We start from the raw sequence: 24,141 nt of genomic DNA on the forward strand, positions 1-24,141 counted from the left end.
ATGAGCTGGACACAAAAGGACAAATATTCTGTGATCTCTTTGATACAGGCATTTAGAATAAGCAAACTGAGAGTCATAATTTATAATCTGTTATCAGTCAGTGGGTTGGGAAGTTAGAGATGGGAAGTTAGAGAATGGGAGTTAGGGAATGGGAAGTTAGAGATGAAAATGTACCTAGTTCCTATTTGGAATGATGGAAATGTTTTGGTAATGCCTGGGGGAATGGTGGCACAACATTGTGAATGCAGTTAACAGCACTGAAATATATATATGAATTTGATTCAAAGGGGAAATTTTAGGTTGTATATGCAGTAACAAAATTAAAAAAAAAATCCATGGATCTAAATTACAGAAACTTTGTAAATCATGAACTTTAATAGTATATTTATAGAAACATGGGATGGTATATGAGAATCATGTATTTTATGCATGATTGTTCTGTAAACCTCAACTTCTCTAATTTAAAAAAAAAGTCATGTGCCTGGTTCAAAGGATATGATGTAGCAAAATGTCAGTTTGTCCACGTGAACAACAAACAACTCCTCTAGTCCTCTTGTGAATAGGTTTCTCCTTCTTTTATTCATTTGAGAATATGGATAGAGAACCAGATAAGTCCTTATCTTCTACCCCATGTCAACCCCCTGTCCTGAATCACCCCCCACCGCTATTATGCTTTTATTATGTTTTGGTTTGCTAATGCTGCTGTTTGCAAAACATCCCACTTAGATTGGTGAACACCTGCTTCATCATCAACATAGACCTAATTCTGAAAACAGCATTGTGGATTGTAGTTCTCTTTGTTGACCGTTCCTGTGGGCACGATGTCAGCGATGTGTCATTCCTCACCACAGCCACTGCGGTCAGTTCTGTGGCTGTCCCATCCAGGTGCAGACATGAGGCTTACCTGGAAGGAGGACCTGCCCATGTGGCTGCAGGAACAGGGTTGGATTGTGGCACTGGCTCCACTGGCCCTGCCATCCTCACTCCTGGGACAGCTTCTCTTTAGAATAGATGTGCAATCTTACAATTTTTTTCTGGCAAGATTTTGCTTTAGTTTTATTTGAAACTTAATTTTCTATAAAATTATGTTTTCTCCAGGAAGTACCACTTAAATTCAAATAGGTGTTTTTTCTTTTATTTTTTAAAGTTGGTTTGAGCTGTTGAGCTGTGTCACCACAGGGCTTTTTCTGCATTCCTTGGAGGGCCCCCTGTGGCCCATGTCCTGGAGATTGGTCCTGGCTGTGTTAAGTGTGTGTGAAGGCTACACATGAGCTTGAACTTGTGTTTTGGTGTAATAAATGACTGCATGGATATGTATGTAGTCAACATTGTATAAATGTATATAATAAGGTTATAAATATTTAGATGTATCATATAAGTGTATAGTCAACATTTATCATTTGGTGGCAAAAATATTGCCTATCTATAAATACCAAAATATAAAGAGAGGTTAAAGGATCACTGTGTTACTTTTAATTTTTTCCCAACATTTCTGAAGATGTTTGCCTACATTTCTTATCCAGCTCTTATCTGGCCCTCTGAGTCCCAATGAGAGTTTTCTGAGGTATCTTACTCTACCACAAGACAATGAGCTAGCCATCGATTTACGACAGACGGCGGTTGTTGTCATGGCCCATCTAGACCGCCTGGCGACTCCCTGCATGCCTCCTTTGTGTAGCTCTCCAACATCTCATAAGGTACTGCTGTAGCAGTGTTCGTTGTGTGTTTTGTCATTAATAACACCACAGATTCTCATTCTATAGATTGGTGTGATACTTACCTTTGTGTGATACTGGGGCTGGGAGCTGGTTGATAACTTTAAAAAATGTGTTCAGTTTAAGGTATTCTGTGTTCATTATGAGTATATGAGTGACCTCAGTTTTGTCTTTAGCACCGACATTTTGGCCTTCGTATGTGTAGCCTCTCTTGTCACTTGGTTTTTTTTTTTTTTTTTTTTTTTTCATACAAAACAAATTGTTTATTTGATTGTTCACAGTACCATTACATAGTTGTACATTCATTACCAAAATCAATCCCCAACACCTTCATTACCACACACAGAAAAATAATCAGAATAATAATTAAAGTGAAAAGGAGCAACTAAAGTAAAAAAGAACACTGGGCACCCTTGTCTGTTTGTTTGTTTCCTTCCCACACCTTTCCACTCATCCATCCACAAACCTGTCCCTATACTCTTTTTTTTTTTTTTTTTTAAATTCAGTTTTATTGAAATATATTCACAAACCATACAGTCATCCATGGTATACAATCAACTGTTCACAGTATGATCATATAGTTATGCGTTCATCACCACAGTCTATTTCTGAACATTTTCCTTACATCAGAAAGAATCAGAATAAGAATAAAAAATAAAAGTGAAAAAAGAATACCCAAACCATCCCCCCATCCCACCCTATTTGTCATTTAGTTTTTACTCCCATTTTTCTACTGATTTTTTTTCAATTTTTTAACTTTGTTTATCAAAAAATTAAAAACAAACAGGCAAACAACAACCAAAAAAACCCCACAACATTTCAAACAAAGCAATGGATTAAGGAAAACAAATAACCTAAAATAACTACTTTGCTTCCAATATGTTCCTACCATACCCCAAGAAAATTAATAAACCATGTCCAAACAGAGGAGTAAGAAAAACAAATAATCTAAAATAACTACATTGCTTCCAACATGTTCCTTCCATACCCCAAGAAAATTAACAACCCCTAAGAAAACAAAGGAATAAGAGAAAAAAAAAACCTAAAATAACTCTATTGCTTCCAACTTGATCTTACTATATCCAAGAAAGTTTACAAACCATAATCATTCCTGAGCATTCCCATAACATTGAGATTACCCTCCATAGTTTATCTGTTCTTATTAGATTATCATTCCCCCTCCACTAATTGGTATCTCTAGGTCCCCTACATTCTACAGTATAAAACATTGTACATTTTTCACAGAATTCACATTAGTGGTAACATACAATATCTCTCTTTTTGTGCCTGGCTTATTTTGCTCAGCATTATGTCTTTTTTTTTTTTAATCTTCATTTTATTGAGATATATTCGTATACCACACAGTCATACAAAACAAATCGTACTTTCGATTGTTCACAGTACCATTACATAGTTGTACATTCATCACCCAAATCAATCCCTGACACCTTCATTAGCACACACACAAGAATAACAAGAATAATAATTAGAGTGAAAAAGAGCAATTGAAGTAAAAAAGAACACTGGGTACCTTTGTCTGTTTGTTTCCTTCCCCTATTTTTCTACTCATCCATCCATAAACTAGACAAAGTGGAGTGTGGTCCTTATGGCTTTCCCAATCCCCTTGTCACCCCTCATAAGCTACATTTTTATACAACTGTCTTCGAGATTCATGGGTTCTGGGTTGTAGTTTGATAGTTTCAGGTATCCACCACCAGCTACCCCAATTCTTTAGAACCTAAAAAGGGTTGTCTAAAGTGTGCATAAGAGTGCCCACCAGAGTGACCTCTCGGCTCCTTTTGGATTCTCTCTGCCACTGAAGCTTATTTCATTTCCTTTCACATCCCCCTTTTGGTCAAGAAGATGTTCTCCGTCCCATGATGCCGGGTCTACATTCCTCCCCAGGAGTCATATTCCACGTTGCCAGGGAGATTCACTCCCCTGGGTGTCTGATCCCACGTAGGGGGGAGGGCAGTGTCACTTGGTTTTAAAAGGTGCAGGGCAGGTGCCGCGTGATTGTGGGTGCCTGGGAGGTCCCGTGGCTGCCCCTACGGAGTTTAGGATGGTAGTGGTGTGCAGTGATAGGATGCTCATGATGTGCCGGGCGCTGTATCCCTTCCTGAGTTCTCCTAGATGACCTCCTGTCTGCCTCAGGAAGCAAGTCTTTATCATGTTTTATAGGTGAGCAAGCTGAACCAACCTGCTGTCCCAAGTTCCAGGTTCAGGAGATGTTCCCAGAGAGCTCACCTTTATCCACACAACTGTATTCCAGCCTGCCCTCTGCACTAGAACCTCTGAAAATGGGCTGTCCATTACAAGCTAGTTGTAGTGACAAGGATGGTCACCTGCTAATGGAAGGAGCAGCCATTTGTACAGTGAACTCACGGAGGACCTCACACACATGGTCTTATCTGTCCCAGCAGTCACCCCATGGTATAGATGAGAAAACCACAGTTTAGAAGGATAGCTAACTTTGCCAAGGCTACCCAGAGAGTAATCCTGGCTTTAAAGAGAGTTTCTGGCTTTATTTTTTTTTTAAAGCTGCATAGTATTCCATTTGTGGATGTATCATAATTTTTTAGTACAGTTTCCTATTGGTGGGCACCTGGGTTGTTGCCAGAAGTGTGCTACTCAAATTGTTTAAGGTTCATTTGTAGTTTAAATGGGGCCCTATTAAATGAAATGCTATATAAGAGATAAACTGTTCAATTACTTCATCTTATGTGTTAACTGATGTTTTTATGTTTAAGAATATTATGAATTATTTTATGTTTTGAATAGTAACTCCTTCTTTTACTTTGTTTAAGCTTCTAGTATCCCAGCGTTATAGAGTAAGTTATTCTTTCTTTTGACTGAGAAGGAAATTTTCATGTTGCTATAAAGTGAATGTTTACTTACTTTCAGGGATCGTTGCAAGAGGTCATAGGTTGGGGGTTAATAGGATGGAAATACTATGCCAACGTGATTGGTCCAATTCAGTGTGAAGGCCTTGCCAACCTGGGGGTCACGCAGATTGCCTGCGCAGAGAAGCGCTTCCTGATCTTATCGCGGAATGGCCGTGTGTACACACAGACATATAATAGTGACACGTTGGTAAGTGTTCCCTGTGGTATACCTTGCATACACTCCATGTTGGGCACGTTCCCTAGGAAGGATGCTATCAAGGTTTAATCTTTCTCTAAGTTGTTTGATTTCTGAAGATTTATAAGCTTTTCTTCATTGTATAATATGTTCTGTTTTATCATCTTAAAATCATTGTTAGGGGATGGAATTTCTTAGTTGTTAAGATCAGGAACTCCTTATAGGGAAAATCACTGCTAATAATGATTCCCATGTGTGTAAACTCATTTGACTTTGGGAGCTTGCAGATAACATGAATGAATTGGGCCTCATGGGAAGGTGACAAATCGGAAGGTGCATGTTTCTCTTAAAGGACAGGTGTTCTTCCCTCGAGCTGAGTGTTTTCATCACACCGGGTGGCCTGTGCTGACTTAGCATTGGCCCAGGCAAGCAGGTGGGCAGCTGGAAGAAGCTATGGTTCTGCTGATGTTGGGCAGGGTGGAGTGGAGAAAATGAGGCTGGCTGTCAGAGGCTCCTGTCTTTCAGTTAAGAGTTGGGTTTGTTAAAGTTAGATAAGCCATTGAAGAAAGTCATGCTATTTTCATTATCTTTGTATTGGTTGCTAGTCTGACTTCTTATTTTTACCTTTTTAGGCCCCACAGCTGGTCCAGGGTCTTGCCTCTAGAAACATTGTAAAGATTGCTGCGCATTCTGATGGTCACCATTACCTGGCCTTGGCAGCCACTGGAGAGGTTTACTCCTGGGGCTGTGGGGACGGTGGAAGACTGGGCCACGGAGACACCGTGTGCGTATGATGCCACTCTCCTTTCACATTGCTGTATCTAAAACAGGATGGGAAATAATGTGGTTGCTAGTTTTTAAAGTCACCTGCCATGCAGAATTGGGCATGGATAGGGTGTGATGTTTCGCTCCTTGGTGACACTGCAGGGCTCTGCCCTAGCACAGGCCTTTGTGGTCCTTTCCCCTGGCTTTAATGTCTACCTGCCCTGTGCTCCTCTTGTTCTGTCTGCTCACCACCACCCCCTCCTCCCATCATGGAGTTTTCTAAAGTACATCCCATACAACTATCATTTCATTCATAAATACTTCAACATCTCTCTAACAGATAAGGTACCTGCTTTTTAAAACCATAACGTCATTATCAAAAGTACTGAAATTAATTTCTTAGTATTCTCTTATTTGGTGGAAGCTTTTGATTACTTTGAGAGAGCAGAAATAAACAGAAAATGGTTAAGGTAAAAATGCAAGGTTGTAAAAATTGAGAGGTCTGACAGGTCCTCTGGAGCCGTGGGAACTCTTTTCTCTGTTACTGTTGTGAATTGAAACTGGTGAAAAAGCTTTGGCATTAAAATGAAATTGAAGATGCCTATATGCACCAACTCAGCAACCCTACTCAGCAGGCCTTAGAGACCTACAGAGGAGGTGGACAGTGGCAGGATTGAAAGTGCAGCCATCTAGACTCTGCCCACATGTTCACGGTGGAGGCTGGCAAGGCTCGGTGTTATCTGTCCATATGGTGGAATCTCTACTTCCCGTCACCTGGAAATGAATGTTTTGCTGCTGCACACCATCGATAGGGAAGAGTCTAAAAAACCATGAATGATAAATGTAGGATGCATGTATACAGAGTTCAGAAACATTCAGACTTAACCATTGTTGTAAGAGATTTGGACAAATGTGGCAAAACTATAATGGAAATCAAAGAGATAATAAACATGAAATTTAGAGCTGTTATCCTCAAACTGGCAGGAGGGGTATGGCTGGTGTGGGGTACATATACCTGGGAAGGTGTCACAGGTGATCTTCCCATCGGGAGCAAGGTAGACACTTGCATGTTAAGCCTGCTATTCTTCTTTACCTCATTTATGTTATTTATTATTTAGTATATGTAAATATATCATAATGAAACCATATTTAGCTGAGATTAACTGCTAGATTGTGGTAGTTTTTCCATTGCTGTTGGACTTCCAGGAAGAAAATGGAATCAGTATAGACGGCAGGAGTTGGAGAGAAGCTGTTGGGAGAGGCGAAACAAGCTGAAGCAAGAAGGGACAGGTTGTGCCAGAGTAGAGTCATTTGGCTGTGCATATGCCAGTATATGTGTTTTTTGCAGAATGGTGGGTTACAAAGTGAGTAAGCCATGTCTTTGGATAGGCTAGAATGGGCTTATGTAGACACTCAAGAAAATGTTATCAATAACAGTGAACATACTCGAACATACTCTAGATCGTAAACCTAGGATATTTGGCTAATTTTGAAAATTTCTTCTAGTAAGAAGAAAGACTTTTCTGTCCTATTCCTTATTCTTTTTTTTTTTTTTTTCAAGTATGCTTTTTTTTAAAAATTTATTTATTTATTTATTTATATTTTGAAATAAATTCAAAGTTACATGAATAGTTGCAAAAACAATACTAGCCTCATACACAGAATTCCATCATACCCTGATCCCCCTCCCCCGATAGCTCAATCCACCAACTTTAACATGCTGTCACATCACTGTTTCTTTCCCTCCCTATCTATCATCCATCATATATTTCTCTGTCTTCTGTACATATGAGAGTTAGCTGCACACATCCTTGAACATACACTATAATTCACGTATGTACTTCCCATGAACAAGAACATTCTTTTATGTAATTCCATTAAGCACAGCTAAGAAGTACAAGAGATTCAACAATGATACAATGCTTACAGTCTATATTTCCTTTTCCTTATGTCTCAACTGTGTCCCTTCGAGCCACCTGTCCTGCGCTCTCCAATCCCATCCAAGTTCATCCTTAGCATTCAATTGTCGTCTAGTTAAACTTTTTTTTTTTCTTTTTCTTTTTTCAATTGTGGAAACATATATACAGCCTAAATCTTCCCATTCCACCCCCTCCCTAGCATTCCATTAGTGGGATTAATCACATTTAGAATGATGTTATGCTCTTTCCCACCATCCATTACTAGAAATTTCCCTTCACCTCAAACAGCAACCCTACACTCCTTTCTTAACTCCCCATTGCCCCTTCCCCCATTTCTCTTATCCCAAACTCTACTTTTCATCTCTATGGTTATATTCCCTGATAATTTCTTTGTGTTTACTGTGGGGCTTAAAATTAACCTCTTAAATCCATATCAATCTTGTTTTTCTTTGATACCACCTTCACTTCAATAGGGCACATAAACTATGTTCCTATACTCCTTCATTCCCCCACCTTTATATAGTTGTCTAAAATTACATATTTTACATTGAGTTCAAAACCACTGATTTGTCCTTAGAGTTTGTGTATTGTTTATCATGTAGGAAGTAAATAGTGTAGTTATAGTTCAAAAATTATTGACTTCTATTTGTATTCCATTGTGTTTGGAGAATGTTCTTTGAGTATATTCAATTTTTTTTTTTTTTAATTTCTTGAAGCTTGTTTTATGTCCCAGCTTATGGTCCCTTCTGGAGAAAGATCTGTGATCACTAGAGAAAAATGAGTGTCCTGGTGATTTGGGATGTAAGGTACTATATATGTCTGTTAAAATTCTCTGTATCTCTTTCTCCGTTCTTTGTCTCTCTGTTGGTAGGGCTTCCTTTAGAATCTGAAGCAGGGCAGGTCTTTTATTGGCAAAGTCTCTCAGCATTTGTTTGTCTGTGAAAAATTTAAGCTCTCCCTCAGATTTGAAGGAGAGTTTCGCTGGATAAAGTATTCTTGGCTGGAAATTTTTCTCTCTCAGAATTTTAAATATGTCCTGCCACTGCCTTCTCACCTCCATAGTGGCCACTGAGTAGTCACTACTTAGTCTTATATTGTTTCCTTTGTATGTGGTGAATTGCTTTTCTCTTGCTGCTTTCAGAACTTGCTCCTTCTCTTCAGTATTTGACAGTCTGATCAGAATATGTCTCGGAGTGGGTTTATTTGGATTTCTTCTATTTGGAGTTCACTGGGCATTTATGCTTTATGTGTTTATATTGTGCAGAAGGTTGGGGAAGTTTTCCCCAACAATTTCTTTGAATACTCTTTCTAGACCTTTACCCTTCTCTTCCCCTTCTGGGACACCAATGAGTCTTTTAAGTTTGGATGTTTTATTTTATCTATAGTATCCCTGAGATCCATTGAGATTTTTTCAATTTTTTTTCCATTCTTTCTTTTGTTCTTTCATTTTCTGTTCTGTGGATTTCTAGGACACTGAGATGTTGTTCAGCTTCCTCTAGTCTTGTATTGTGAATATCCAGAGTCTTTAATTTGGCCAACAGTTTCTTTTATTTCCAAAAGATCTTCTATTTTTTTATTTACGCTTGCAATGTCTTCTTTATGCTCTTCTAGGGTCTTCTTCATGGCACTTATATCCTGGGCCATGGTCCTCTTGATGTCCTTTAAATCCTTTGCCATGTTTTCGTTCTTTGAGTGTAGTTCTTTAATTAATTTTGTGAGGTACAGCGTTTCTTCCGAAATCTTGATTTGTGTGTTTGGAGCTGGATTCTCCATATTGTCTGGTTTTATCATATGCATTAAGATTTTCTGTTGTTTTTGGCCTCTTGGCATTTGTTTTGTTTGATGGGGTTCTTTCAAGTTGTATCAAAAAAAAAAGGATATCGATGTAATTTTTCAGAGACACAGTTTGGTGACGTACACTTTCTCTTACTAACCAGCAGATGGCATCCGTGAGTCTTTAATTTGTTAGAATTGCAGCTTGGTGACATACACTTTCTCTAACTAACCAGCAGATGGTGTCCGTGAGTCACTTACTCCCCTCAAGTCAGTTCTCCCCAACTTTGTGGTATGTGGGGATCTGATTCTTTTGGGGTCCAATTGGTGCACTTAATTTGGGTGTGTCGTCGGTGCTGTCTGCCCTCAATGAGGGGCGTGTGCCTGAGTGGTTAGGGAGGAAGGGCAGGTTTAACAATCAGATCTCCCAGGTGTTCCCGGTGATTTAAGGCTGTTCTCTCCCGCTGACACAAAAGTCCTTGGTATTGGCATAGGTTCCCTGGGATTTCTGAGCAGTTCCCCCCTCCCTGCTGTGCTTTTCCAGGATCTCTGTTGGGGGTGGGGGCTGGGTTGTGCCATGTCACAAGTGAGTGCCAGCCTCCAGGGAAGCCCTCGGCCACCAGGCTGTGTAGGGGCGTTCCCAGCCCGCTTCAAAGATGGTTGAATGGGACGCATTAACTTCCCCCTTTCTGCACAGCTCTGCTCTCCCAGCTCCGGGACAGTCAGCCGTGGGTGTATTCAAGGCCACTGTCCACGGCTGATATTGTGTCGTGTGAGCGACGCTGCGGGAAAGACTCCCTGTCAGGCTGGGTTTCTTGTCTTGGGTCTGTGCTGTGTGTTCAGCTGGGCAGGAGTAGCCCCGCCCGCTGCGGAGACAGCTGGGAGGCTGGGTTTCTTGGCTGGGCTCTGCGCCGTGTACTCGGCCCCAGGCAGGAGCAGCCCCACCCGCTGGGGCGACGGCTGTGAGACTGGGCCTCCCAGCTTGGCTCTGCGCCGTGTGCTCGGCCCCGGGCAGGAGCAGCCCTGCCTGCTGGGGCAATGGCTGCAAGGCTGGGCCTCTCGGCTCTGCTCCGTGCTGTGTGTTCGGCCTGGGCAGAAATAGCCCCGCCCGCTGGGGAGACTGCTGCAAGTTGTGTGTCTCCCCTTTGTTTCCCTGGACCCGAGACAATCAGCAGTGGGTGTGGGAAGGGGTATCCTCCACCCCAGACACCGAGACTTTGGTCCAGACCACTCCCGTCTTATCTGCAGCTGTTCCCGGGCTTCTTTTATTTTTTTTATAAAGTCCAACCCACCATTTCCCTCCAACGCAGCGTGGCTGAGGGATTCAGCCTACTCCCTCACTCGTTTCAGAATGCAGACTCCTGGTTTCACCAAATGCACGCTCCCTGTGGCTTTAGCAGAACTTGTCCAGCTGGTGCTACTTTGGAAGTGGTGTTCTGGGTCCTTTCTGGTTTTTTATCTAGTGTTTTCCATGGAGGTGTTTTTTTCTCTATCTCACCTAGTCGCCATCTTAGGTTCCTCTCCCAAGTATCTCCTTATTCTTTTATACTTTTCATTTGTAAAATCAGTTTTAAGGTCAATTTGATGAGTTGGGGCAAATACATAGTCTGGTAGCCACCATGATCAAGATAAAGAACATTTCTATTATACCCAAAGTTTTTTTGTACCCCTTTGTGGTCAGTCCTGTCTCCCCATGTCCAGCCCCTGGCAACCACTGATCTGTTTTCTGTCACTATTATTTTGCCTTTTCTAGAAATTAATATAGATGAAATCATAATGTAGTATTTTGTTTCTGGCTTCTTTCACTTAGCATATGTTTTTGAGATTCAGCCATGTTATGGTGTGCATCAGTAGTTCATTTCTTTTTATTGCTGAGTAGTATTTCTATTGTATGGGTATACCACAGTGTGTTTATTCATCAGTTCATGTACATTCCAGTTCTGGACTATTATGGATAAAGCTGCTGTAAACTTTTGTGTACAAATGTTTTGAACTCCTCCTGGATACCATGATTGGGATCAGATACCTACTTAACAGAAAGTCATGGAGATGTTAGGTTTTTGAATTATATAGTGCCTTAATTATTTTATAAGATACTTGAAAGGAGAAACAGTGTTGGCACTATGATAGTTTATGCCTGATAGTGAACTTTCTTTGTTAACATTAAGTAAAACTGCCTAGAAGGTCATTGACTTTTGTCCTCTTTGCACAGGCCTCTGGAGGAGCCTAAGGTGATCTCTGCTTTCTCCGGGAAGCAGGCAGGGAAGCATGTTGTGCACATCGCGTGTGGGAGCACGTACAGTGCGGCCATCACTGCTGAGGGCGAGCTGTACACCTGGGGCCGGGGCAACTACGGCCGGCTGGGCCATGGTGCGTCCACGGTGGGGGGCGGAGTGTGCAACAGGAAGCTGCCTCTCCTGAGAGACTTGTAGTAACAAAAGTCCTATCTGTTTGAAGGCTCCAGTGAAGATGAGGCCATTCCGATGCTAGTAGCTGGGCTTAAAGGACTGAAGGTCATCGACGTGGCGTGTGGTAGTGGGGATGCTCAAACCCTGGCTGTGACTGAGAACGGTACGTAGAACATGGGCCGCCCTTGGGCAGACTCTCAAGGATGTGGAGGCACACACATTTCAGGGGGTGATGGGGTGTACATCTGGAGCATAGTGAACCTCAAGAGGGCACCCTGGCCAGTTGTCTGCTGTTAAAGACTATAAATGATGGGCTTGCTCAAAAGAAGCTAGTTAGTGTCCTGCCCTTCCATTTTTTCACTAAAATGAAAGTTAAAGTAGAATAATTGACATTCTGAAATGGCATCTGATTATTATTATTACATTTCCAAATGTTCAGCCACCCTTGATTTCCTGTGGTAAACTCTGCTTAGAATTTGTATATTCTTTTATAATAATGCTTTATCATTTGTTTGCTTTTAATTTAGTTTTGCATTTGTTTTCATTGGTGAGATTGTACTTGTTTTATTTGAAGATGCATTTATCAGATTTTGTGGTTAAAATAACCTCTATTTTTTCAAATTGTGTGTGTTAGCATTGTAAGGTCTGTCCTCAGGATTGTGGGGGCTGTCTGTTGGCACTGTGGGAGGCAGTCTTCAGCATCCTGGAGGTTTGTTTGTCGCATAAGCAAGGGAGCCTCTCAGCCCTCTCTCTCCCCAAGAAGTTGATTGCAGGTTGAGAATTGACTTTTTTCTGTTAGTTTCCTATATGACAGATCAGAGATCGTTTCAGGCACTTTCATATACCTATAGGTCCTACTATCACTGAAGCATAGATATTGTCAGGATCATCTTGACTTTGCTGTTGTGAGTCTTAGAAAAAAGATTTTCTCGCCTGTCATGTGAGAGATTTCTTCTTCTTCTGGCATGAAGCTTTCAGTCAGACATCTTGTTGTAGCTGTTACTGTTCTTAAATATCCAGTGTTGGGCAAGTTGTATACTTTACAAAACTTTTAACCAGGAAACATTTTCTTAATAAAACCTCATTAGGATATTGCCCTTGCATTCTTTGTGTGAAACTGCTATCTAAGTAAAATTGCATGATAGTTGACCAAATTGCCTGGAATTTAGTCTGTGTAAGTAGACTGGACTGTGTAAGTAATGTACCTGACAGTGGTGTGTCTTTGTTGCAGATGTTATAGGAAAATATCCCTTGTTAAAATACTGTTTGAGACTAACCATAGATTGGAAGCCGCCTGTCCTATGCATTCTGGACCTGGGATCGTGGGCTCACTGAGAACACTGGTGAAAGTGGGAAGCGTTAAGTAGGATATGTGAATAGCAGACATTTTAACTGAAAGCAGATGAAAGTACACATGTTCTCCAATATTTGGGTTTGAATCTGCTGCATTGGTGGGATTTTTTTGTTTGTTTGTTTTGTTTTGTTTTGTTTTCCATGAACTACCCTAATGGTGCATTGTTTTAGTTTCCTGACTGCTAAATCAAATACCATGAAGTGCATTGACTTAACTAATGGGAATTTATTGGCTCATGGTTTTGAAGCTAGAAGTCCAAAATCAAGGTGTCTTCAAGATGATGTTTTTTCCCACAAGACTGTGGACTTCTGGACCAGGCTGCCAGCGATTCTTGGTCCTTGGGTTTTCTGTCACATGGCAGTGCACATGATGGTCTCCTGGCTTCTATTTTCTCTTCTGGGTTACGTTGACTTCCAGCTTCTGGCTGCTCCCTGTGGCTTTCTCCTCTGAAGCCTTCTCTGTAAGGCCTCTAATAATAGGAGTAAGAGCCATCCTGAATCAGTTGGGTCATGCCTTAACTGTAGTAATCCATCAAAAAGATCCTATTTAAAATGGGTTCACACCCACAGGAATGGATTAAGTTTAAGAACATATTTTTCTGGGGTACATAACTCCAAGCCACCATGTGCAGCATCATCTAAAATTTTCAGTTTAGGTCATGAATTGGCCTGATTGTGGAGATAGAATTGTCTTGGAACACAGCCACTGGTCTATTTACGTGTTTCCTCTGGCCTCTTCTGTGCTGCAAGGGTGCAGTTGAGTAGTTGCAGCAGAGACCTTGTGGCCCATAAAGCCTTCAGTAATCATCCTCCGGTCTTTTCAGAAAAAGTTTGTCAAATTTTGGTTTAGATTATTTAAAAGAGAATAGAAGTTTTGTCTCTGTGGAGCAATTTGAGTGCAGAATCCTTCTGATTTCTTAGGATTTCTTTTCTCGTGTTTTACAGTTTTTACCTGTACCTAATTTTAAGCTTCTGTTTTTAGCATCTCACTTTTGAGTTTTTGCAAAGTATTCAACTTAGTTCCCAGAGTTAAAAAACTAAACTACGCTTATTTTTTGCAATTGTGTTTTCTCCGTTTAAGTAATATTTAATTAAATTACATAAATACAATAAAAAATTGCAAACAAATGCAGTTGTGCAGTAGCTCTTGATCAGCATGATGGGAACAGAAGTGTGCAGGCCCACTGAGCAGTCATGCTTCATGATTGTGATTTATAAAGGGAATGGAGGGTTTTTTTTGGCGTGTGGTGAGTATTAGTCCAAGTAGTATGATTGAACCGAAGGTAGTAAGTCGGGATTTTCTTGCTTGTTTAATTGAAACAAAAAGAAAATCCACCTTTCCCTTTCCTGACTGCTTATGTATAACCTGAAGTATAAACTAGACTTCATTTGGACAGTAACCATCCCTTAGGTGTTTACTATATACATTGGTGGCCTAGATTTGCATGCTTTAGTGATTATATTATTTTCAGCCATTAAGAAGTTTCCATTAAAAAATACAATTATCTTTATTTAGATACATTTGTATTTTTTTAGGTCAAGTTTGGTCTTGGGGAGATGGCGACTATGGGAAATTGGGCAGAGGTGGTAGTGATGGCTGCAAAACGCCAAAGCTGATTGAAAAACTTCAAGACTTGGATATTGTCAAAGTACGCTGTGGAAGTCAGTTTTCTATTGCATTGACTAAAGATGGACAAGTTTACTCTTGGGGAAAAGGTGACAATCAGAGACTTGGGCATGGAACAGAGGAACACGTTCGTTATCCGAAACTATTGGAAGGCTTGCAAGGTGAGTGTAAAATGTAAACTTCAAAAGAATACTCTTTGGGGCAGTTTCTTTTGTAAGCTTTTATAGTTTACAATTTGTTTTTCCTTAACTGACGTTCTGTGACTGGACCATTATCAGCAGTTTTCATCTATATTTTATTAGCTACAGATAGTTGAATATTGGTTTGTATATGTTAAGAAGTGGCCTAGAACTGTTCTTACCAAATTTAATTAAAAACCCATTTAGTTTTACTAATATTTGGGAGTTGTTTCTGTGGAAGGCATCTCATTGCTCAGTAATACAGATTCAGTGAGATTAGCTTCTGTTTGGTGAGTTTACAGGTAGTTGCACTGTAGAAATTGCTAAGACCATGGGTCTGTATTGAGCTTTTGGAGTAGAGAAGGATTTGTAATTGGGCCTACCTGGGCTTGTCTCATTTGAATTTGCCTGGAAGGGGGAATAGAAGTTTGCTAGGTTGAGAAGGCATTCAACTTTGCATTTTAGGTAGAGAGAACAAATGAGAGCCAAGAAATGTAGGTGTGGATGCATGGTGCCTTCTGTAGTGGTGAGCCACCAGTGTGATTAGAGAGGGTGGGGAGAAAAGAGACTAGAGAGAGGAGCTAGGTATAGGCTTTTAAATGCGTCTATGGCATTTTTATTATGGATGTTATGCTGCAGGAAGTGGGTGGACTACGTGAATGATTCTTTTTAGGGGAGAACTGTATTTTTCCATGCAGTTGTGGTGTGGTAGGCCATGTCCATCCTAATGGAGAGCTGGTGAAGAGCCAGGCGAGGTGAGAAGAAAGCAGGGAGGAAGGCGGAGGTCAGTCATAGATATATCACATGGGGCCGTTTGTCTAGTGTTTTGTCTGTTTCAGGGTTAGACAGACTTTTAAGGGCCACATCATAAATATTTTAAGTTTTGAGGGCCAAATGCTGTCCCAGCTACTCGCCTCTGCTGTCCTAGCAAGAAAGCAGCCATAGGTAATGTGTAAACAAATGGGCCTGGCTATGTTCCAATAAAAGTTTATTCACAAAAACAGACTTTGGGCTGCATTTGGCCCAAGGGCTGTAGTTTGCCTCTTACCTGCACTAGTACATTTTCTGTTGTTTATATTTTATTTCTTTATCAAGGGTTTTGAAAGTAGGACTTTTAAGCAGGACTTGCTGGTTCTTTATCCTGTCAGTTTTTTTTTCCCTAAAGAATTGTAATACCTTGCTGAGTAGGAGTTATATGTGCTCAAATGGTGATTATTCTTTTCCAGGCTTCTGAGATAGACTGTAAAGTAATGCCATTTACTAGTATATTATGGAATTGTCTTTTAATTTCAGCTGCTTTCAATTTTATAGTCTCCGTTAATAAAGAAAATCAACTTGCTCATTTGCATTTATTAGGTATGGAAATAACTTATTATGGAGGGTATTTAAAATGATTATTGATAAAGTTTTTTAAACAATTTTTTTATGAACTTTAGGCTCTTAGAATTGTTCTCCTTACTGTGGTACAGTTTTTCAGCTATATTATTTTTTATGTTGACATTTCTAAGAAATTCCCCTTGTGTTGATGACATTAGACTTAAAGTAAGCAAAAATACAGTACTTGGCTAACACTATCTAAATAGAAAAAAATTATTTTGCATTTATATCAGATGAATCTGGAGAGGAATACCTTGCATGATTGTACCTGGGGACAAGAGAATATGATCTTATAGTTAATTAAAAATGCGCTGTGTCGAATATTGAGCAGCTGCAAGAAAGAATGAAGTCGTGAGATATGCAGCTAGGTGGATGATTTTTGAGGATATTATATTGAATGAAATAAGCCAAAAATGAAGGAACAAATATTATAAGGCTCTCTAATATAAACTAACTATAATGACCAAATCCTGAGAATTGAATTCTAAAGCATAGAATATCCAGGGATAGAAACGGGGCAGAAATTGGGCAATCGATGATTAAGGAGTATAGAATGTTTAATAAAGCTTATTTTAAATGTTCCTAGATTATAAGCTCTTGTAGCAGTCACATCTATTCCTGAGTTTTAACTGCTATTTCAAAATTCTGAGATGCATTATGAACTCTGTCTGTAACCTGGTAGTTCCCTGGAAATTTGGGTATCTGTGTGACCCATGAGACTCACAGTTACAGTTTTGCAGCTCTAAAAGTCAGCATTACTACATACAGCAACTATTAAAGAAGCTAAAACAGAAATCAGACTACAATTAGAGATATGAATGAAGTGGACTTGGTTAGGACTAAGGTAAATTAGAATACAGGGTAAAGGATGCTATTGACTGTATTTTAAAACTCCAACTTCTGTGTGAGACCAAAAAAAGAAGTTTATTTGGTACAAAATTTATATTTTCTGTAGCACATTATCTAATTTAATCTATCTGGTCAGTTTATTTAAACAACATAATAACATGCAACCTAGAATAGAGAATGAGTTCTTGTTATTTTGTACAGGCTAATATAATACCCCAGTACATCCCAGAATATTTTGGGCAGAAAATAAAAAAAAGTATTTGCAAAGTCTCCTTGACAGACTGGGGGAAAATGTGGAACTATTAAATTTCCCCACCTGGGGAATTCCTTCTATTCTCTCTCTCTTTTTTTTTTTAATATTTCAATTTTATTGATATATTCACATACCATGCAGTCATACAAAGCATACAATCAATTGTTCACAGTCCTGCTATTCTCTTAAGCAATAGGGGCTCCCAATTTAATAAGCCAAGCCCTCAATCTAGAGCCTTGCATTTATGAAACTTATCCTTCCAATGGCAAAGCTAAGCCTGCTTATAACTATGCCTAAGAATCACCCCCAGAGAACCTCTTTTGTTGCTCAGATGTGGCCTGTATCTCTAAGCCAGCTCTACAAATCAACTTACTACCCAGTCCCCTACATGGGACATGACTCCCAGGGGTGAGCCTGGCTCTGGCATTGTGGGATTGAGAATGGCTCCTTGACCAACAGGAGGAAAATAAATGTGAGAAAATAAAGTTTCGGTGGCTAAGAGATTTCAAATAGAATTGAGAGGTCATTCTGGATTTTATTCTTATGCATTATGTAGATATTCCTTTTTAGTTTCTAGTGTATTAGAATAGCTAGAAGGAAATACCTGAAATGGTTGAACTGTAATGCAGTAGACTTGATTCTTGAAGTATGATTGTATAACTCTATAGCTTTTATTTTGTAACCTTGTGATTGTGAAAACCTAGCATTTCCTGGATCCAGTATATGGACAGATGAATAATAAAATAAAGACAAAAATAAATACAAATAATAGGGGGAGATAAGGGTGTGGGATGTGTTGGGTGTTCTTTTTTATTTTTTAATATTTTAAATTTTGGGGGGGAAATATTGAAAATGTTCTATAACTGATTGTGGTGATGAATGTGCAACTATATGATGCTACACAGTACTAGGTGATTTGAATGGTTTTATTGTAACCAAAGTCATAGGATTGGAACTGAAGCTACACTGTTCTTTCTTTGTAGGGAAAAAAGTGATTGATGTTGCTGCAGGCTCCACACACTGCCTTGCTTTGACGGAGGATAGTGAGGTCCACAGCTGGGGCAGCAATGATCAGTGCCAGCACTTTGACACCTTGCGGGTGACCAAACCGGAGCCTGCGGCACTGCCAGGACTGGATACGAAGCATATAGTTGGGATTGCCTGTGGGCCTGCCCAGGTACTGAGAATATGGCTTGGTTTGATATTTTTTAAAAGTTTGGTTTCCAATTATTCATTGCCAGTGTATAGAAATAGGATTGATTGTTGCTTCTTTCATCTTGCAGTCATACAAAACTACACTTTTATTAAACTCACTTAATGGTCCTAGGAATTTCATCGTAGATTCCGTGGGGTATTCTTCACAGACAGTCATGTTGTTTGTGAATCGAGGCAGTTTTATTTCTTCCTTTGCAATATGTGTGCCTTTTATATCTTTTCCTTTTCTTACTGCTTTGGGCAGGCCTTCCAGAATGAGTTTAGAATGATGTGAGTGGACATCCTTTCCTTGTTCCTGATCTTAAGGGGAAAGCATTCATTCTTTCACCATTAAGTATGTTAGCTGTAGGTTTTTTGTAGATTCCTTTTGTTAGATTAAGGAAATTTCCTTCAAGTCCTACTTTTTTTTGAGAGTTTTATCCTGAATGGATGTTGAACTTTTGTCAAATGCTTTTTCTTCCTCAAGTGATATGACCATGTAGTTTTCTGTCTTTACTCTGTTAATATGGTGGATTACATTGATTGATTATCAGATATTCACCAAGCCTTGCTTTGCTAGGATAAGCCCTACTTGGTCATGGTGTATTATTCTTTATATAAATTGCTGGGTTTGACTTGCTAATATTTTGTTGAGGAATTTTCTGTCGGGGTTCATGAGATTTGGTTTGTAGTTTTCTTTTCTTGTACCTGTCTTATCTGACTTTGGTAGCAGGGTAGAGTTGACCTCATAAAAAGTGCTGCCAAGTGTTCCCTTCTCTTCTGTTTTCTTGAAGAGATTGTGTAAAATTGGTGTTATTTCTTCTTTAAACATTCAGTAGAATTCACTTGGGAAACCATCTGGGCCTAGAGAATTTCTTTCTTAGAATGTTCTTAACTATAAATTCAATTCCTTTAATAGATACAGAACTACTTATTTTTGGGGGGTGGTGGGTGGTTTTTCTGATTGTGGCATTCAAGGAATTGTTCTGTTTCCATCTTATTTATTTCACTTTTGTGTATTAAAAATTTCTCTAGTATTCCCTTACCAGCCTTTTGAAGTCTGTGGGGTTTGTAGTGATATCCATTCTTTCATTCTTGATACTGGTAAATTGTGTCTTTTCTTTTTATTTCTTTGTCACTTTTGCTAGAGGTCCATCAATTTCATTGATCTTTTCAAAAACCAGCTTTTAGTTTTTTCTTTTTTAAAATTTCACTGATTTCTGCCCTTTGCTATTTTTTTTCCGTCAATTTGCTTTTATGTTTACTTGTTCTCTTTTCACTAGTTGCTTATATTAAGGGCTTAAATTGTTGATTTTAGACCATTCTTTTTTACTATTACGTATTTGATGCTATAACTTTCCCTCTAATCAGCACTTTAACTGCGTCCCACAAATTTTGATATGTTGTGTTTTCATTTTTGTTCAGTTAAACACATTTTCTAATTTCCCTTGGGAATTGCTCTTTGACCTATTGGATTATTAATGGATCAATTCCATTGGATTATTAATGGATCAATTCAAATTGTTTGGAGATTGTTCCATTATCCTCCTGTTACTGATTTCTAGTTTAATTTCATTGTCATCTAAGAACATACTCTGTATGGTTTAAATTCTCTTAAATTTGTTAAGATTTGTTTTACGCTTTATCTTGGTGAATGTTTTGTGTGTGCTTAAAAACAATAGTATTCTGCTGTTATTGGATGAAGTGTTCTATGTATGTCAGTTTTCACTGAGGGTATTGTTCAGTTCTTCTAGTGACATTGATTTTCTGCCTACTTGTTCTGTCTATTAATAGGATGGTGTTGGTATCTCCAACTATAATTGTGAATTTGTCCATTTCTCTTTTTAGTTCTGTCAGTTTTTCTTGCATGTATTTTTTTTTTTTAATCATCATTTTATTGAGATATATTCACATACCACGCAGTCATACAAAACAAACGTACTGTCGATTGTTTACAGTACCATACATAGTGTACATTCATCACCTAAATCAATCCCTGACACCTTCATTAGCACACACACAAAATAACAAGAATAATAATTAGAGTGAAAAAGAGCAATTGAAGTAAAAAGAACACTGGGTACCTTTGTCTGTTTGTTTCCTTCCCCTATTTTTCTACTCATCCATCCATAAACTAGACAAAGTGGAGTGTGGTCCTTATGGCTTTCCCAATCCCATTGTCACCCCCTCATAAGCTACATTTTTATACAACTGTCTTCGAGATTCATGGGTTCTGGGTTGTAGTTTGATAGTTTCAGGTATCCACCACCAGCTACCCCAATTCTTTAGAACCTAAAAAGGGTTGTCTAAAGTGTGCGTAAGGGTGCCCACCAGAGTGACCTCTCGGCTCGTTTTGGAATCTCTCTGCCACTGAAGCTTATTTCATTTCCTTTCACATCCCGCTTTTGGTCAAGAAGATGTTCTCCGTCCCACGATGCCAGGTCTGCATTCCTCCCCGGGAGTCATATTGCGCGTTGCCAGGGAGATTCACTCCCCTGGGTGTCTGATCCCACGTAGGGGGGAGGGCAGTGATTTCACCTTTCAAGTTGTCTTAGCTAGAGAGAGAGGGCCACATCTGAGCAACAAAGAGGCATTCAGGAGGAGACTCTTAGGCACAAATATAGGGAGGCCTAGCCTCTCCTTTGCAGCAACCGTCTTCCCAAGGGTAAAACTTATGGTAGAGGGCTCAACCCATCAAACCACCAGTCCCCTATGTCTGTGGTCATCTTGCATGTATTTTTAAGTGGTTTTGTTAGTTGGATACACTTTTAGGATTGTTCTGTCTTTATGGTGATTGACTCCTTTATCATTATGGTAATGTTCCTCTTTATTCCTTTTTATTTTTGTTGCTCTAGAGTCTATTTTGTCTGCTATTGATAGCTATTCTAGTTTTCTTTTGATTAGTGTTTGCACAGTGTATCTTTGCATTAAAAAGCAGAACTTTTTGAGGTAATTACAGATTCATAGGCCATTCAAAGATAGTAATGAAAGGTCCTGTGTACCCTTAACCCAGTTTCCCCCATTAGTTACATCTTACTTACCTGTTCAACTACCAAAATTAGGTAGTCTATATCGATACAATGTGTGTATATAGTTCGCCATCTTTTTATCCGCATGGATTCAAGTTAGCACTGCTGCAGTCAATACAGAACTATTCCAGCACCGTAAAGATCTCCATGCTACCTCTTTATAATCATACCCATCTCCCTTACTCCCCACTATCCCTATTCCTTGGTAACCATAATCTGTTTTCTACCACTATAATTTTGTCATTTCGAGAATGTTATATAAATGCATTCATGCAGCATATGACCTTCTGAGATTGGCCTTGTATGCTCAGTCTAAGGCCCTTGAGAGCCATCCAAGTTGTTATGCATATCAAAGTTCATTATTTTTTTGTTTCAGAGTAGTATTTCATAGTATGGATGTACCAATTTGCTTAACCACTGGGTTTATGATTTTGGGCAGTTTTGAATAAAACTGCTGTGAACATTTGTGTACAGGTTTTTGTGTGAACGTAAATTTTCATTTCTCTGATAAATGCCTAGGAATGCAGTTGCTAGAACATATGACAAGTATGTTTAATTTTTTTTTTTTTTTTAAGAATTTGCCAAACGGTTTTTCAGAGTGGCTGTACCATTTTACCTTCCCACTTGGCAATGTATTGAGTAAAACAGTTGTTCTGTGTTTTGCCAACATTTGGTCGTATCACTGTTTTTTAATTTAATTTTTTTATATTTTAGGTATGTAGTGATATCTCATTCTGGTTTTAATTTGCATTTCTCTGTGGCTAATGAAGATGTGCATCTTTTCGAGTGCTTATTTGCCATCTTTATATCCTCTGGTGAAATGTCTCTTCATGTCTTTTGCCCATTTTCTAACTGGACTGTCCTTTAACTGTTGAGTTGGAGAGTTCTTTATATGTTCTGGACACTAATCCTTTGTCAGATATGTGGTTTACAAATATTTTCTCCAGGATTGTATCTTTTTCTTTTCATCTTCTTAGAATCTTTTGTAGAACAAAAGTTTTAAATTTTGATGAAGTCCAATTTATCAACTTTTCTTTTAAAGTTTGTGGTTTTTCATATCAAGTGTAAGAACTTTGTGCCTAGCCCTAGTTCCTGAAGATTTTTCTATTTTTTCCTAAAAGTTTTATATTTATGTTCATGATACATTTTGAGTTAAATTTAGTGTGAGTTGTGAGGTTTACATTGAAGTTCCTTTTTTTTTTTTTTTTTTTTTTTGCCTATAAATCAATTGCTGCAGCATCATTTGTTGAAAAGGCTGTCTTTCTTCTACTGAATTGCTTTTGTACCTTTGTGAAAAATCAGTTTGGCTTATTTGTGCAGGTCTGTTTTTCGTTTCTCTTGTCTGTTTCAGTGATCTGTCTGTCTGTCTATCTATCTTTCCTTCCACCTACACCACACAATCTTATTTATAATAGCTATATAATAAGTCTTGAAATTGAATTGGCTGGTCCTCCCACTTTATTCTTTTTCCAAATTATTTTAGTTGTTCTAGTTCTTTTGCTTTTCCATATAAAATTTAAAATATTCTTGCGTCTATATCTACAAAAATATCTTACTGGGAGTTTGATAGGAATTGCAGTTTGTGGAGAACTAGCATTTTTACTTTGTTGAGTCTTCTATCCAGTGAAAACAGTATGTCTAACATTTATTTAGATCTTCTTCGGTTTCATTTGAGTTTTGTAGTTTTCAGCATACAAAGCCTATACATACTTGTTAGTTTTAGTTTTACACCATTTACCTTAACTTACCTGTATCATTTTATTTATAGTGAGTTTTTTTGGAGATGGAGTGTAGTGAGGTCATTTTAAAAGAAATCCATGTTTAGATTGTTTATATTTAGTTTAATTGCTGATGTGTGGATTTAGAGCTACCTTTCTTTTCATGTATTTTTTTCTGTTCTTTCTGTTACTTGTTTCTCTGTTTTCCCTTTCTGCTTTTTTTAAGGTGTATACAGTTTTTAGCATTCATTTTGATTTTTTTTAATTTTGATTATGTTTTTTTAATATCTTAAGTTATGCTATAGGAATTACAGTATACATACTTAATTTTTTGTAGTCTACTTACAGCCAATATTTTACTACTTCAATTGGAATATAGAAACCTGTTTAATTTCCAGGTGCTTGGAGATCTTTCCAGTTATTGACACCTACTTTATTTTTATTAATTTCTAGTTCTGTTATTGATTTCTAGTTTTAATTTTGTTGTGTTCAAGGAAGACACTGTGTGATATCAGTTTGTTTATGCAGTTAAGACTTGTTTTATGATTCAGAATATGGTCTGTTGTACTGAATGTCTCTTTGTGCTTGAAAATAATGAGTATTCTGCTGTTGGTTAAAGTGTTATATAAATGTCAATTAGACCTAGTTCAGTGAGTGTATGATTCGACTCTTCTAAATCTGCTGATTTTGTCTGTCTGTTCTGTTAGTATGAGGGTAGTGTTGATATCTTCAGCTATAATTGTGATTCTTTCTTCTTTCACTTTGATTAGATTCTGCGTGTGTTTTGCTACTCTGTTGTTAGGTGCATACATATTTAGGATTATGTCTTCTTTGTGAATTGACCCTTTGATCGTTATGTAACTATAGCCATTTTCCATCTTTTTACTTTAACCTATTTTCT

At 38.6% G+C, this 24,141-nt stretch overlaps 1 protein-coding gene across 1 annotated transcript in view; it reads left to right on the forward strand.

Moving 5' to 3' along the window:
• The window catches only part of HERC2 (HECT and RLD domain containing E3 ubiquitin protein ligase 2), a 299,399-nt gene that overhangs the window by 103,446 nt on the left and 171,812 nt on the right, over positions 1-24,141 (forward strand). The window contains exons 10-16 of the mRNA XM_037832807.1: positions 1,524-1,697; positions 4,620-4,808; positions 5,429-5,580; positions 11,466-11,623; positions 11,711-11,824; positions 14,551-14,802; positions 18,283-18,476. Of these exons, the coding sequence (XP_037688735.1) occupies positions 1,524-1,697; positions 4,620-4,808; positions 5,429-5,580; positions 11,466-11,623; positions 11,711-11,824; positions 14,551-14,802; positions 18,283-18,476 (1,233 nt within the window). The remainder of the gene's footprint in view (positions 1-1,523; positions 1,698-4,619; positions 4,809-5,428; positions 5,581-11,465; positions 11,624-11,710; positions 11,825-14,550; positions 14,803-18,282; positions 18,477-24,141) is intronic.

Source organism: Choloepus didactylus, chromosome 4, assembly GCF_015220235.1.
Source record: "Choloepus didactylus isolate mChoDid1 chromosome 4, mChoDid1.pri, whole genome shotgun sequence".
Lineage (NCBI taxonomy): Eukaryota > Metazoa > Chordata > Mammalia > Pilosa > Megalonychidae > Choloepus > Choloepus didactylus.